This window comes from Orcinus orca, chromosome 5, assembly GCF_937001465.1.
Source record: "Orcinus orca chromosome 5, mOrcOrc1.1, whole genome shotgun sequence".
Classification (NCBI taxonomy): Eukaryota; Metazoa; Chordata; class Mammalia; order Artiodactyla; family Delphinidae; genus Orcinus; species Orcinus orca.
In genome coordinates, this window is record NC_064563.1 from 89,471,290 (window position 1) to 89,484,522 (window position 13,233).

The following is a 13,233-nucleotide window of genomic DNA, read 5'->3' on the forward strand; positions in this document are numbered from 1 at the left end:
AACATCTTATTATTGTCGCCACGTGTCTCTACAAGAGTATTCTCATTTCCCAATAAACCTGCTTTTATGCCCTCTGTCCCAGTCAAACCCATCCCTGACAATTTTCTCAACAAGGTGATTTCCTTCTAGTTTGGTCCCAGCCCTTGACACAATGAAACCCTATGCCCCTTGAAAGGAGTCTCCAGACACTTCCCCTCCAGGGACTGAAATGAACCACGATCTTGCCTGACCTGTACCTTCAATCGTTATTTTCATTATCCTTCTTTAAACCAGTCACTCCATTCCTTCAGTGATTTTTCTTTTAACGGTAACTTCATATTTACATTACTCTCAGCCTGGAAGGCATGTGAGACTTTTCCAGGTGCTAGCTTAGCTAATTAGCATGACACATTTGGCTAAACAGTTCTCCAAGACAGCGTTTGGTATGGAAGATGCAGTGGCTGACAGGAGAGGTTAGGAACAAAGTCTCCCACAGAGGTTTCCTCTCTGCACCAAAGCTTAAACTTAGAATAGTCTTTCTCCTCCAAGCTGAAGGAAAAAGAACGGCAAACATACCAATGGCTTGAAGCGAAAAGGGAAAAAGATTAAAACGAAAAAAATTAGTCTTTTTTTTTCCTAAACTGAATTCTTTTTTCTCCTTTTTTTTTTAAATGCACTTATCCACATTGTTTTAATTTTTTCTTCCTTTGCTTACAGCATTATAGTCAGTATTTGCAGACAGTGTCTTTATATGAAACATCCGGTGTAATTTTAATGATGATTAGTCTTTTCCAAAAGAAAAATCTTTAAATAAAATGTACTTAATTGAGAAAAACTTGTGTGAAGTCAAGATTTCTGGAGAGCTGCTCTCTGGAGAGCTAGATGCTACGTGAAAATTAGGAAATAAAATTTGTGTTCATTGGAAAAGAAATGGGAAGCATTTGAAAAAGAGTTCAGGAAAGTCTTCTTTTTATAATGCTCTGTAGTGTGAATTTAATGATTTCATGTGCTACATGTCCATTAGTGCCAATATAAACCCTGTTATATGTATTTCATTCAATATTTTTCAGTTTTCCAATTAAGAATACACCTATGTCTAAACCAAATTCTTAGTTGCACTGAAGACAGGTAGATGGGAAATGACATGTGCAGGGGAGAGAGCCCTGACCAAGACTTTGCTCAGGTTAAAGGAAAAAGGTTCTGCTCTTGGGCTCATAGCTCTTTATTTAGCAGAGTTCTTTAGTGAGTTTGGGGTTGGTCATGGAGGCAAAACTGCTTGACGTGAGAGAATAACAAAAATTTAGAGACTGAGAGCACAACATTTGGGGTGAGGGGTGGCCAAAAAGATCGTGACAAGACAGGGCCTGAAAAATAGTGCCACCATCCTGATATTTCTCCTGGTGGAGGAATAGCTGGTAAATTGTTATGACAGTGTTGCTTAGATTTCTGGTTTAATCTATCACCTACTCTGTGCTGTTCTGCAATTCCCTTATGTTACTCCAGACCTTCAGTAAAATTCTGCTATATCCAACAGGATTGTGTTCATGGTATTAGAAGGAGGGGGCGCTGGTCTCCAACATGAGGCAAAAGGAACCAAGAAGAGAGGAGGCCATCAAGAGAAACAGAATAATGGTTTGGATGGGCAGGTCAGAACAATGCCATTTCTGGAGAAAGCAACTGGAATACAGGACTGGAGGGAGAGAAGGGCAATTTTCCAAAGTAAATTGATTGAGGATTCCACTGTCTTATTTGCACATTAAAGAGAAGTTTCAGAAGGCTGTAAGATTTGAGGACATCTGGTTCATATTATTGCATACTGGCATTAAAATAATTAAAACACTTGAGTTTTCTGCTAGTCTTAAGGTTTCCAACTATATTTCTCAGACTAGTAAAATTTAGGGACTGTCAGCTTTTTATTGTATTATGCAAAGATATTTTAAAAACTAATTATCACCATTGTTTCATAAAATAAAGAGCATTTTAACATACATACAGGCAAAATGGAAAGAGCATAATCCCAGAACAATTTTTTAAAATTTTGTTTTTATCTGAAATGATCTCACATTCAACCTACTAAAAAGTATATTTTATTTAGGTTTAGCTTAAAGAATCCTTAAATCTTTTTTCAACTATTTATTCATTTTTTCAAAAACATTAGTAAACCTGTTATGTGTCAAGCACTGTGCTAGGTACTAGGGTATAGAGATGGACATGACTCTGCCCCCATCCTCAATATCTCACGGTTTTCTGGGTAAGTCAAATAGGTGACCCTAACTGCAAACAGTGCAACATGTGCTGAGGTAGAGGAACTCACTGAATACTGCAGCCAAAAAGGTCCAAAGAACAGTAAAAAAGCAGTCACTGTATCTCTAAGCAGCAGTGTAAGAAATACTAAAGCCTGATGTAAGGTCTTACTTTGCACACATCATTTGAGTTTCCTTACCAATGATTTAGGGGGAACCTGGCAGTACACCCCAGCGATCATGGGGTTTTTCAGACATTTATTTATTCTGAGCCAATAACAGGGCTGGGAACACACTTCAGGTGCAATGTCAGCTGGTCCATACAGCACACAGAACTGGAAAAGGTGGGTGACAAGGAATGTGGGGAGTAAAAACTGACCCCCCCCCCGACTTGTCTACAGTGGAATGGCTCTGCACACAGTCACTCTGCTTACTTCAGGAGTACAACCTAAAGGTCAGCGAGGGACAGGACAGGGTAAGAATATGGTGACATGGTCCATGGTGAAGACCAAGCTTAGGATCTGGTGCCAGACTGGAGATGGTGCACTTGCTCAGTACACACACTTGGGAAATGTCTGGGAGTGGTGATGGGCACACTGGTCCCTCTTGGCTAAATACTACCCCAAGCTACCAGGTTTCTGAGTTTTGATCCTAAGTGAGAGTTAGGGAGGCATATCATGGTATCCCAATCATCTGGTTCTGGAATTTCCCCAGTGAGTGGGGAATGCTGGCATAGTAAGGGATAGATATACATTCATACACATGTATACACATATATACACATTCATTCACATACATTCCTGGGAAGAAGATCTAGAGGCAGGTACACTGGGGAGTTTTCTCTTTTCTCTGTGCCTCCTATTAGAGGGGAAAAGCTAACTGTATGCATTTTCTTACATTATACAATCAGAGTATATGTGTCAAAGGGGGTAGTTGCTGGAATAGTCCTTTCCTTCCCTTGTCTCACCTCAAGTTTTGTCACAAATAGGTCTAGAACTTTCACTAAATTATCCATCCTTGTATAAAATCAAAACCTCGATAAATCGGCTGATGGCTGCAGTTCCAATATCTTTGGCCGGGTCTTCTGGCTTCTCTGAAGCACAAACGTGTGACAACGGTACAGAAACACAGACAGTGACTCTTGAACACACAGAGGTTCTGCAGCTTGGTCTGTTCTCACACATTCCCATTTTAGATTCTGAGCAGCTCTCCCTCCCCATGTGCTATGAGATAGAAGTCTGGCAGAATCATCCAAAAAAGATGAGGTTCCTTCCCCGCAGGGGATTAGGAACAGAAGTGCGGTCCTTTCCCTCCTCAGCCTTAGAAATCGTGACCTCCCTAGAGAAGGGCCCAGCAGGGGGCCAGGACCCGCAGACGGTGCGGGGAACCAGCGCCCCTGCAAAGCCCAAAGATGCTAGAGACCAGGCCGGGAAGGCTCGAGAGGAGGCGAAGATGTCCCTGAGGCCGGTAGGGGAGGATGCGGCAGCTTGGGCAAGGCAGTGATTGCTTTGAAGGAGAAAGGGAACGAGGGTCCCTTGGTCCCTGTGGTCTCCCGAGGTCGATTCCCCAGGGACCCAGAGCCCCGACGGGGCTCTGAGGTCTGGCAAGTTCCTGGGAGCGAAGGGAGCGAGTGTCTTACCTGGCCGGGCTGGCTAGTGTAGTTGAAGGAGTAGATGTTCTCGGTGCTGAGGCTCACCACCCCGTTGTAGATGCGATCGAACTCGGCACCCCTGACGGGGTCGCGGGGGTCGTGGCGCCGCGCTAAGGGTTGCGCGAGGAGCCCGGGTGCAGCCGGCGGCAGAAGCCAGGACAGCGCGCAGAGCAGCGCGCAGAGCAGCGTGCAGCCCCGCATGGTGGGCGCCGCGCCCCAGGGGAGGGGGCGAGCGAAGAGCCGGTCCTTCCAAAGCCCGTTGCGGGCCCCGGCGCCGGCTGCAGCGCAGCGCAGGCGATGCCTGGCAAGCCCTGCCGATGAGTGCTGGCAACGCGCTGGCGAAAGGCTGATCAAATATTGGTGCAGCCTCCTGGGGTCTCCACGGAAGGTCACGGGGCGGAGGTAGGGGGTGCGGAAGATAGGGGGACCGGGGGCTGCTGCTTTGCTTGCCGGCTTCTAAAGTCCGTTTTCTTCCCCCTTTCTCATTTCTGAGAATTCCCGAGCTTACCCAGCCAGAATTTCAACCATCTCTTCCCCCTAAACCTCAAAAAAAAAAAAAAAAAAAAAAAAAAAAAAAAAGAAAGAAAAAAATTGCGTTGGAGACATTAAAAAGAAATATCCACTAGTCTTGAAGAATCAACCTGACCAGCCATTGAGAGGAAATTCAGTCAGTTTCAAATAAATAGGCACGCGGCCACAAGCGAAGAAATAGAAAGCAACAGAGCCTGAACCCAAAGAGGGTGCACAAGTTCGCATTTCCAGACTGCTACCTGCAGAGACCTCCTGCTCGTCTGAATGACGGTTAACTCTCAATTCTCCCTTCTCTAACAGAATTCTCCCTTCTCCCTTCCCAGCCACCTGCTTTATTTTCTTATCACCTCCTAATCTCAAGGAGCCTCACGTCATCACTTTCTCTCTCCCTCGCCATACGTGTACGTATGTAAATATGTACAGTCATAAAAAAACAAATAGATATGGTAAAGAAAACAATTTCGAACACCACCTTAAGTCTAGTCCCGGAAGTTGTCAAAGACGACCCAGAGCAGCTGGCTTTGTGCAGTGGGCACAGCTTCTGCCCTAACTTCTTGTCTACTTTACCTCTGCAATGACTTCTTAGATTTAGCAGAATCCCCAGGATTCTGTATTGTTTTTCAGGAGAGAAACCGCAGCCCCAAATCAAAAGGAGATACCCTTCAGGAAAAAATTAGGGGAGTCAATTTAAACAGTTGAAGAGGCAGGTAAAGGGTGGGTTGAGAAAAGGATCCCTCGGAAGTCCTGGCAGAACATCAGTCACAAGTCAGAAGAACTCTTTTCTTTCAGCTTCAAGTTATTTGTAAACCAGAAAAGGATATAGTTGAGTTCAACCTGAGGGAACATTAAAAAAGAAGCCACAAAGAAGGAAAAATATCATGTTCAAAGAATTACAGATTAAAATCCTAGCATTTACCATTCAATGGGAAGTGTTTCTCTCTTTTTTTAACCTTATTGAATTACTACAATTTATTAAAACATCAAACAATGAGCGCAATACATTTGGTATAAAGTTATAAGCGCACAATCAGAAAGCAATGCAGATGGGCGATTGAATTAGATGACTTCCTATTAGTACTTTTATTAGAATTAAAATTTTTTTTTACTTTTTAAAAAATGTTTTTGAAAATATATGGGCATGAGGACAAAAATACTGATTCAAAGAAGAGTCTGGGGGTAAAGTTTAAAATAGAACTGATTGTTTTTGAGAAACATAGCATGATAATTTCATCCAGAATTTGAATGATGTTAAATTGCTGTATTTAAAATGTCTATGCCTCTTTTTATAACTTAAAAAAGTTTCATGAACTTGAAGTTTATGATATCCTTTGAGATTAGCTGGCCTGGACAGTTCAGGCACTTTCTAGAGGAGTAGGATCATGGAGTCCTACTCAAACACTAAGAAGAGTGAGGAACTGGCCCTTTCACAAGGTGACCGCTTCTTTGGGGGGCAAGTGTCTCATTATTAGAAAGATATTTCACATTTTAAATTGAAATCTACCTCTCTTCCACTCACTGGTGTGAGTTCTGCCATCTGGAGCCGTAGGAATAAACTTAATCCTTCTTCCACGTGACAGCCTTGTAGGGATTTGAAGGGAGCTATGACCCTTCAATCATTTATCCTAACTTTAAGTAATGAATTTAGAAACAGTTGGAACAGACCCTTTATCCCCTAGAGCCCAAAATATTTATTTTAAAGGCATTATAGATGATATCTATACCAGACAATTTGAGTGTTACATTGCAAATCAGGCTATACTGTGACTGACTCCTAACTCTAGTCCAAATCCAATGAATGACATTAGGTAATTAACCTCCCCAGGATTACAAGATCACTGTAAGGATAAAAGGGGGGTGGGGGAAGAATGTATTTGAAATTGTGTCAGTATTAGAAAGCATAAAATGTTATATGACCAAATATTATTATCTGACTATATTGTTCAATACCTAAAAAGTAAAACATGGTCCATCAGCCAGGTTTTAAAAATATCTACAATGCCCAGCTTCCACTGTGAGAGACTAAACACACAAACAGACAATGTGCAGTCCATGTATGATGACAGACGCCCGACCCACAACCTCTGCAGCAGCCAGTCCAGGAAGCCAAACCACAAACTCTGTAGCAAATGGCCCAGAACAGTCAGGACTTGGTCAGTGACTGCCAGCTTCTCCAATTTTTGCTCCTGCTTCCAACTTAGGATCAGTCAGGGGAAGCCAAATATGTTCTACAAACCATAAAATGCGCCTGCTTCCAGCTTCTCCATGCCACCAAGATCCAATCAGAGCACTTCTGAAAACCTTCCCTTTTTTTCACTATAAAGCTTTCCTACTCCCCTGCCTTCAAGTCTCTGCCAAACACAAGTGGTGGCTTACTATAGCAAGCTCTGAATAAATAACTTCTGGTTGTTTTCCTTGGGTGGTCCTTATTTCCATAGTGTTCCTGAAGGTTCCATTGAGATGTCTGCACTGCCTGTCATCACGGACTCCAGCCTTCAACCAGGTGCAGTACCCACCGAGTCCACTTATAGGCGTTGACATGGTAAGTAAGTCAGCACTGGGTCTGAATTCTGCCCTTTGCTTTGAGTTCTTTGGTTATCGAGTCTCAGTTTGATACCCCGGTTTTGTTATTGGTTCCCATTTGTTCGGCATCTCTGGTGGGGTCAGGTCATTCCTTTCTATCCTTTTTTTTTTTTTTGCTCTCTTTTCTGCTTCTGTTTTATGTTATGTCATCTAAAAGTGTTGTTTATCACAGAGTAGAACACAGGCATAGGCCTTTTAAGCTCTTTGTTTAAGCTGGTCTCACAGACCAGTATGGTTCTCACTTGCCTGGCATCCTTTTGGACATATGTTGCTTAGCCTAGATAAGACTATCCTTGTGTTTCAATTTTTTTTTTGGTCCCCAGAGTTTGGCTTTGATCCACAGAGAGCTTCCTCTCTGGTTCTACACCTGCCTGGAGGTGTAGCTTGTTGGGTCTACATTTGGAGGCAGTTACCATCACACTGGGGGCTCAAGACTCAAAGTGCACAGCATGACTTTCAATGGACTGTTTGTTGCCAGCTCTTATGGGGTCAGCTAAGTCTAATTCCTCTCTTCCTTCTGGAAGAACTCCTACTTCTTATATGTCGACTCATTACAGTTCTAATTCTTGCACCTGTGTTTCAAATGGCATAACTTCCCCAAGGATGATCTGGGCCTTCAATGGCCACCGTATGGAACAATGGGCTTGAACAAAATTGTTCATCTGAGAGGTGCCTTAAAAAAGAAAGAGAATAAACTTCTTAGACTCAATGGGCAGCATTTTTTTTTACTGGTTTGCAGACACCTTGAAATGAAACTCTGTTCAAAATTGCTTCACTGGGCTTCCCTGGTGGCACAGTGGTTGAGAGTCCACCTGCCAGTGCAGAGGACACGGTTTCGTGCCTCAATCCAGGAAGATCCCACATGCCGCAGAGCGGCTGGGCCTGTGAGCCATGGCCGCTGAGCCTGCGCATCCGGAGCCTGTGCTCTGCAGCAGGAGAGGCCACAACAGTGAGAGGCCCGCGTACTGCAAAAAAAAAAAAAAAAGAGAGAAAGAAAAAAAGAAAAAAAGATCTTGCTGTGATTTATGTCAAAGAGTGTTCTTCCTACGTTTCCTTCTAAGTGTTTTATAGTGTCTGGTCTTACATTTAGGTCTCTAATCCATTTTGAGTTTATTTTTGTGTATGGTGTTAGGGAGTGTTGTAATTTCATTCTTTTACATGTAGCTGTCCAGTTTTCCCAGCACCACTTATTGGAGAGACTGTCTTTTCTCCTTGCCTCCTTTATCGTATATTAGGTGACCATATGTGCGTGGGTTTATCTCTGGGCTTTCTATCTTGTTCCATTGATCTATGTTTCTGTTTTTGTGCCAGTACCATATTGTCTGGATTACCATAGCTTTGCATTATAGTCTGAAGTCAGGCAGTCTGATTCCTGCAGCTCCGTTGTTTTCCCTCAAGACTGCTTTGGCTATTCGGGTCTTTTGTATCTCCATACCAATTTTAAGATTTTTTGTTCTAGTTCTGTAAAAAATGCTATTGGTAGTTTGATAGGGATTGCATTGAATCCATAGATTGCTTTGGGTAATATAGTCATTTTCACAATATTGATTCTTCCAATCCAAGAACATGGTATATCTTTCCATCTGTTGGTATCATCTTTAATTTCTTTCATCAGTGTTTTATAGTTTTCTGCATACAGTACTTTTGTCTCCCTAGGTAGGTTTATTCCTACGTATTTTATTCTTTTTGTTGCATTGGTAAATGGGAGTGTTTCCTTAATTTCTCTTTCAGATTTTTCATCATTAGTGTATAGGAATGCAAGAGATTTCTGTGCATTAATTTTGTATCCTGCAACTTTACCAAATTCATTGATTAGCTCTAGTAGTTTTCTGGCAGCATATTTAGGATGTCATCCGCAAACAGTGACAATTTTACTTCTTCTTTTCCAATTTGTATTCCTTTTATTTCTTTTTCTTCTCTGATTGCCATGGCTAGGACTTCCAACACTATGTTGAATAATAGTCATGAGAGTGGACATCCTTGTCTTGTTCCTGATCTTAGAGGAAATGTTTTCAGTTTTTCACCTTCAAGAATGATGTTTGCTGTAGGTTTGTCATATATGGCCTTTACTATGTTGAGGTAGGTTCCCTCTATGCCCACGTTCTGGAGAGTTTTTATTATAAATCGGTGTTGAATTTCAGCAAAAGCTTTTTCTGAATCTATTGAGATGATCATATGGTTTTTATTCTTCAGTTTGTTAATATGGTGTATCACATTGATTGATTTGCGTATATTGAAGAATCCTTGCATCCCTGGGATAAATCCCACTTGATCATGGTGTATGATCCTTTTAATGTGCTGTTGGATTCTGTTTGCTAGTATTTTGTTGAGGATTTTTGCATCTATATTCATCAGTGATATTGGCCTGTAATTTGCTTTTTTTTGTAGTGTCTTTGTCTGTTTTTGTGATCAGGGTGATGGTGGCCTCATAGAATGACTTTTGGAGTTTTCCTTCCTCTGCAATTTTTTGGAAGAGTTTGAGAAGGATGGGTGTTAGCTCTTCTCTAAATGTGTGATAGAAGTCACCTGTGAAGCCATCTGGTCCTGGACTTTTGTTTGTTTGAAGATTTTTAATCACAGTTTCAATTTCATTACTTGTGATTGGTCTGCTCATATTCTCCATTTCTTCCTGGTTCAGTCTTGGAAGGTTATACCTTTCTAAGAATTTGTCCATTTCTTCCAGGTTGTCCATTTTATTGGCATAGAGTTGCTTATAGTAGTCTCTTAGGGTGCTTTTTATTTCTGCAGTGTCTGTTGTAACTTCTCCTTTTTCATTTCTAATTTTATTGATTTGAGTCCTCTCCCTCTTTTTCTTGATGAGTCTGGCTAATGGTTTATCAATATTGTTTATCTTCTCAAAGAACCAGCTTTTAGTTTTATTGATCTTTGTAATTGTTTTCTTTGTTTCTATTTCATTTATTCTGCCCTGATCTTTATGATTTCTTTCCTTCTACTAACTTTGGGTTTTATTTGTTCTTATTTCTCTAGTTACTTTAGGTGTACAGTTAGATTTGTTAATTTGAGTTGTTTGTTGTTTCTTGAGGTAGGATTGTATTGCTATAAACTTCCCTCTTAGAACTGCTTTTGCTGCATTCTATAGGTTTTGGATCGTCGTGTTTTCATTGTCATTTGTCTCTAGGTATTTTTTGATTTCCTCTTTGATTTCTTCAGTGATCTCTTGGTTATTTAGTAATGTATTGTTTAGCCTCCATGTGTTTGTGTTTTTTACATTTTTCCCCCTGTAATTGGTTTCTAATCTCATAGTGTTGTGGTCAGAAAAGATGCTTGATATGATTTCAATTTTCTTAAATTTACTGAGGCTTGATTTGTGACCCAAGATGTGATCTATCCTGGAGAATGGTCCGTGTGCATTTGAGAAGAAAGTGTAATCTGCTGTTTTGGATGGAATGTCCTATAAATATCAATCAAATCTATCTGGTCTATTGCATCATTTAAAGCTTGTGTTTCCTCATTAATTTTCTGTTTGGATGATCTGTCCATTGGTGTAAGTGAGGTGTTAAAGTCCTCCACTATTATTGTGTTACTGTCGATTTCCTCTTTTATAGCTGTTAGCAGTTGCCTTATGGATTGAGGTGCTCCTATGTTGGGTGCATATATATTTATAATTGTTATATCTTCTTCTTGGATTGATCCCTTGATCATTATGTAGTGTCCTTCCTTGTCTCTTGTAACATTCTTTATTTTAAAGTCTATTTTACCTGATATGAATATTGCTACTCCAGCTTTCTTTTGATTTCCATTTGCATGGAATATCTTTTTCCATCCCCTCACTTTCAGTCTGTATGTGTCCCTAGGTCTGAAGTGGGTCTCTTGCAGACAGCATATATAAGGGTCTTGTTTTTGTATCCATTCAGCGAGCCTGTGTCTTTTGGTTGGAGCATTTAATCCATTCACGTTTAAGGTAATTATTGATATGTACGTTCCTATTACCATTTTCTTAATCGTTTTGGGTTTGTTTTTGTAGGTCCTTTTCTTCTCTTGTGTTTCCCACTTAGAGAAGTTCCTTTGGCATTTGTTGTAGAACTGGTTTGGTGTGCTGAATTCTCTTAGCTTTTCTTTTCTGTAAAGCTTTTGATTTCTCCATCGAATCTGAATGAGATCCTTGCTGGGTAGAGTAATCTTGGTTGTAGGTTCTTCCCTTTCATCACTTTAAGTATATCATGCCACTAACTTCTGGCTTGTAGAGTTTCTGCTGAGAAATCAGCTGTTAACCTTATGGGGTTCCCTTGTATGTTATTTGTCATTTTTCCCTTGCTGCTTTCCATAATTTTTCTTTGTCTTTAATTTTTGCCAATTTGATTACTATGTGCCTCGGCGTGTTTCTCCTTGGGTTTATCTTGTATGGGACTCTCTGCACTTCCTGGACTTGGGTGGCTATTTCCTTTCCCATGTTAGGGAAGTTTTCAACTATAATCTCTTCAAATATTTCCTTGGGTCCTTTCTCTCTCTCTTCTTCTGGGACCCCTATAATGCAAATGCTGTTGCGTTTATTGCTGTTCCAGAGGTCTCATAGGCTGTCTTCATTTCTTTTCATTCTTTTTCTTTATTTTGTTCTGTAGCAGTGAATTCTACCATTCTGTCTTCCAGGTCACTTATCCATTCTTCTGCCTCAGTTATTCTGCTATTGATCCCTTCTAGTGAAGTTTTCATTTCAGTTATTGTGTTGTTCATCTCTGTTTGTTTGTTCTTTAATTCTTCTAGGTCTTCTTAAAATATTTCTTGCAGGGCTTCCCTGGTGGCGCAGTGGTTGAGAGTCTGCGTGCCAGTGCAGGGGACACGGGTTCGTGCCCCGGTCCAGGAAGATCCCACATGCCGCGAAGCGGCTGGGCCCGTGAGCCATGGCTGCTGAGCCTGTGCGTCCGGAGCCTGTGCTCCACAATGGGAGAGGCCACAACAGTGAGAGGTCTGCATACCACAAAAAAAAAAAAAAAAAAAAAATTTCTTGCATCTTCTTGATCTTTGCCCCATTCTTTTTCTGAAGTCCTGGATCATCTTCACTATCATTATTCTGAATTCTTTTTCTGGAAGGTTGCCTATCTCCACTTCATTTAGTTGTTTTTCTGGTGTTTTATCTTGTTCCTTCATCTGGTACATAGCCCTCTGCCTTTTCATCTTGTCTATCTTTCTGTGAATGTGGTTTTTGTTCCACAGGCTGCAGGACTGTAGTTCTTCTTGCTTCCACTGTCTGCCATCTGGTATATGAGGCTATGTAAGAGGCCTGTGCAAGTTTCCTGATTGGAGGGACTGGTGGTGGGTAGAGCTGGGTGTTGCTCTGGTGGGCAGAGCTCAGTAAAACTTTAATCCACTTGTCAGCTGATGGGTGTGGCTGGATTCCCTCCCTGTTGGTCGTTTGGCCTGAGGCAACCCAACACTGGAGCCTAAGTGGGCTCTTTGGTGAGGCTAATGATGGACTCTGGGAGGGCTCACGCCAAGGAGTACTTCCCCGAACTTCTGCTGCCAGTGTCCTTGTCCTCATGGTGAGACACAGCCACCCCCTGCCTCTGCAGGAGACCCTCCAACACTAGCAGGTAGGTCTGGTTCAGTCTCCTGTGGGGTCACTGCTCCTTCCCCTGGGCCCCAATGCGGACACTACTTTGTGTGTGCCCTCCAAGAGTGGAGTCTCTGTTTCCCCCATTACTATCGAAGTCCTGCAATCAAATCCCGCTAGCCTTCAAAGTCTGATTCTGTAGGAATTCCTCCTCCTGTTGCCGGACCCCCAGGTTGGGAAGCCTGACGTGGGGCTCAGAACCTTTACTCCAGTGGGTGGACTTCTGTGGTATAAGTGTTCTCCAGTCTGTGAGTCACCCACCCAGCAGTTATAGGATTTGATTTTATTTTGATTGCGCCCCTCCTACCGTCTCATTGTGGCTTCTCCTTTGTCTTTGGATGTGGGGTATCTTTTTTGGTCAGTTCCAGTGTCTTCCTGTCAATGGTTGTTCAGCAGTTAGTTGTGATTACCGTGCTCTCACAAGAGGGAGTGAGAGCACGTCCTTCTACTCCGCCATCTTGAACCAATCTCCACACAACACTTTTAAGTCAGTTAACCTCTTATGAATTTCTGTTGCTCTCTCCGTCTCACATTACTATTAACTGCACAACACTCTGAATTTTGCCACTCTCCTGCCCTTACCAGAAAGGGAACCTCACAATCGTCTTGCTTCAGCTAGGGACTTTCTGTACCTCGCTCAGCTTTATTAGAGAGGATTCTCCCTTTGAGAATAGTATCTC

General features: G+C 41.9%; 1 protein-coding gene across 4 annotated transcripts in view; it reads right to left on the reverse strand.

Moving 5' to 3' along the window:
- The window catches only part of SIDT1 (SID1 transmembrane family member 1), an 88,370-nt gene extending 83,667 nt beyond the window's left edge, over window positions 1–4,703 (reverse strand). For 2 of the 4 annotated variants that reach the window (XR_007477590.1, XM_049710314.1), the window contains exon 1: window positions 3,862–4,703. Coding sequence is in view for 2 of the 4 variants with exons in the window: in XM_049710314.1 (XP_049566271.1) it covers window positions 3,862–4,074 (213 nt within the window). In the remaining 2 variants the exon portion in view is untranslated. The remainder of the gene's footprint in view (window positions 1–3,861) is intronic. The other 2 variants (XR_007477589.1, XM_004272052.3) reach the window with 1 other exon arrangement.
- Window positions 4,704–13,233: the final 8,530 nt, after the last annotated feature.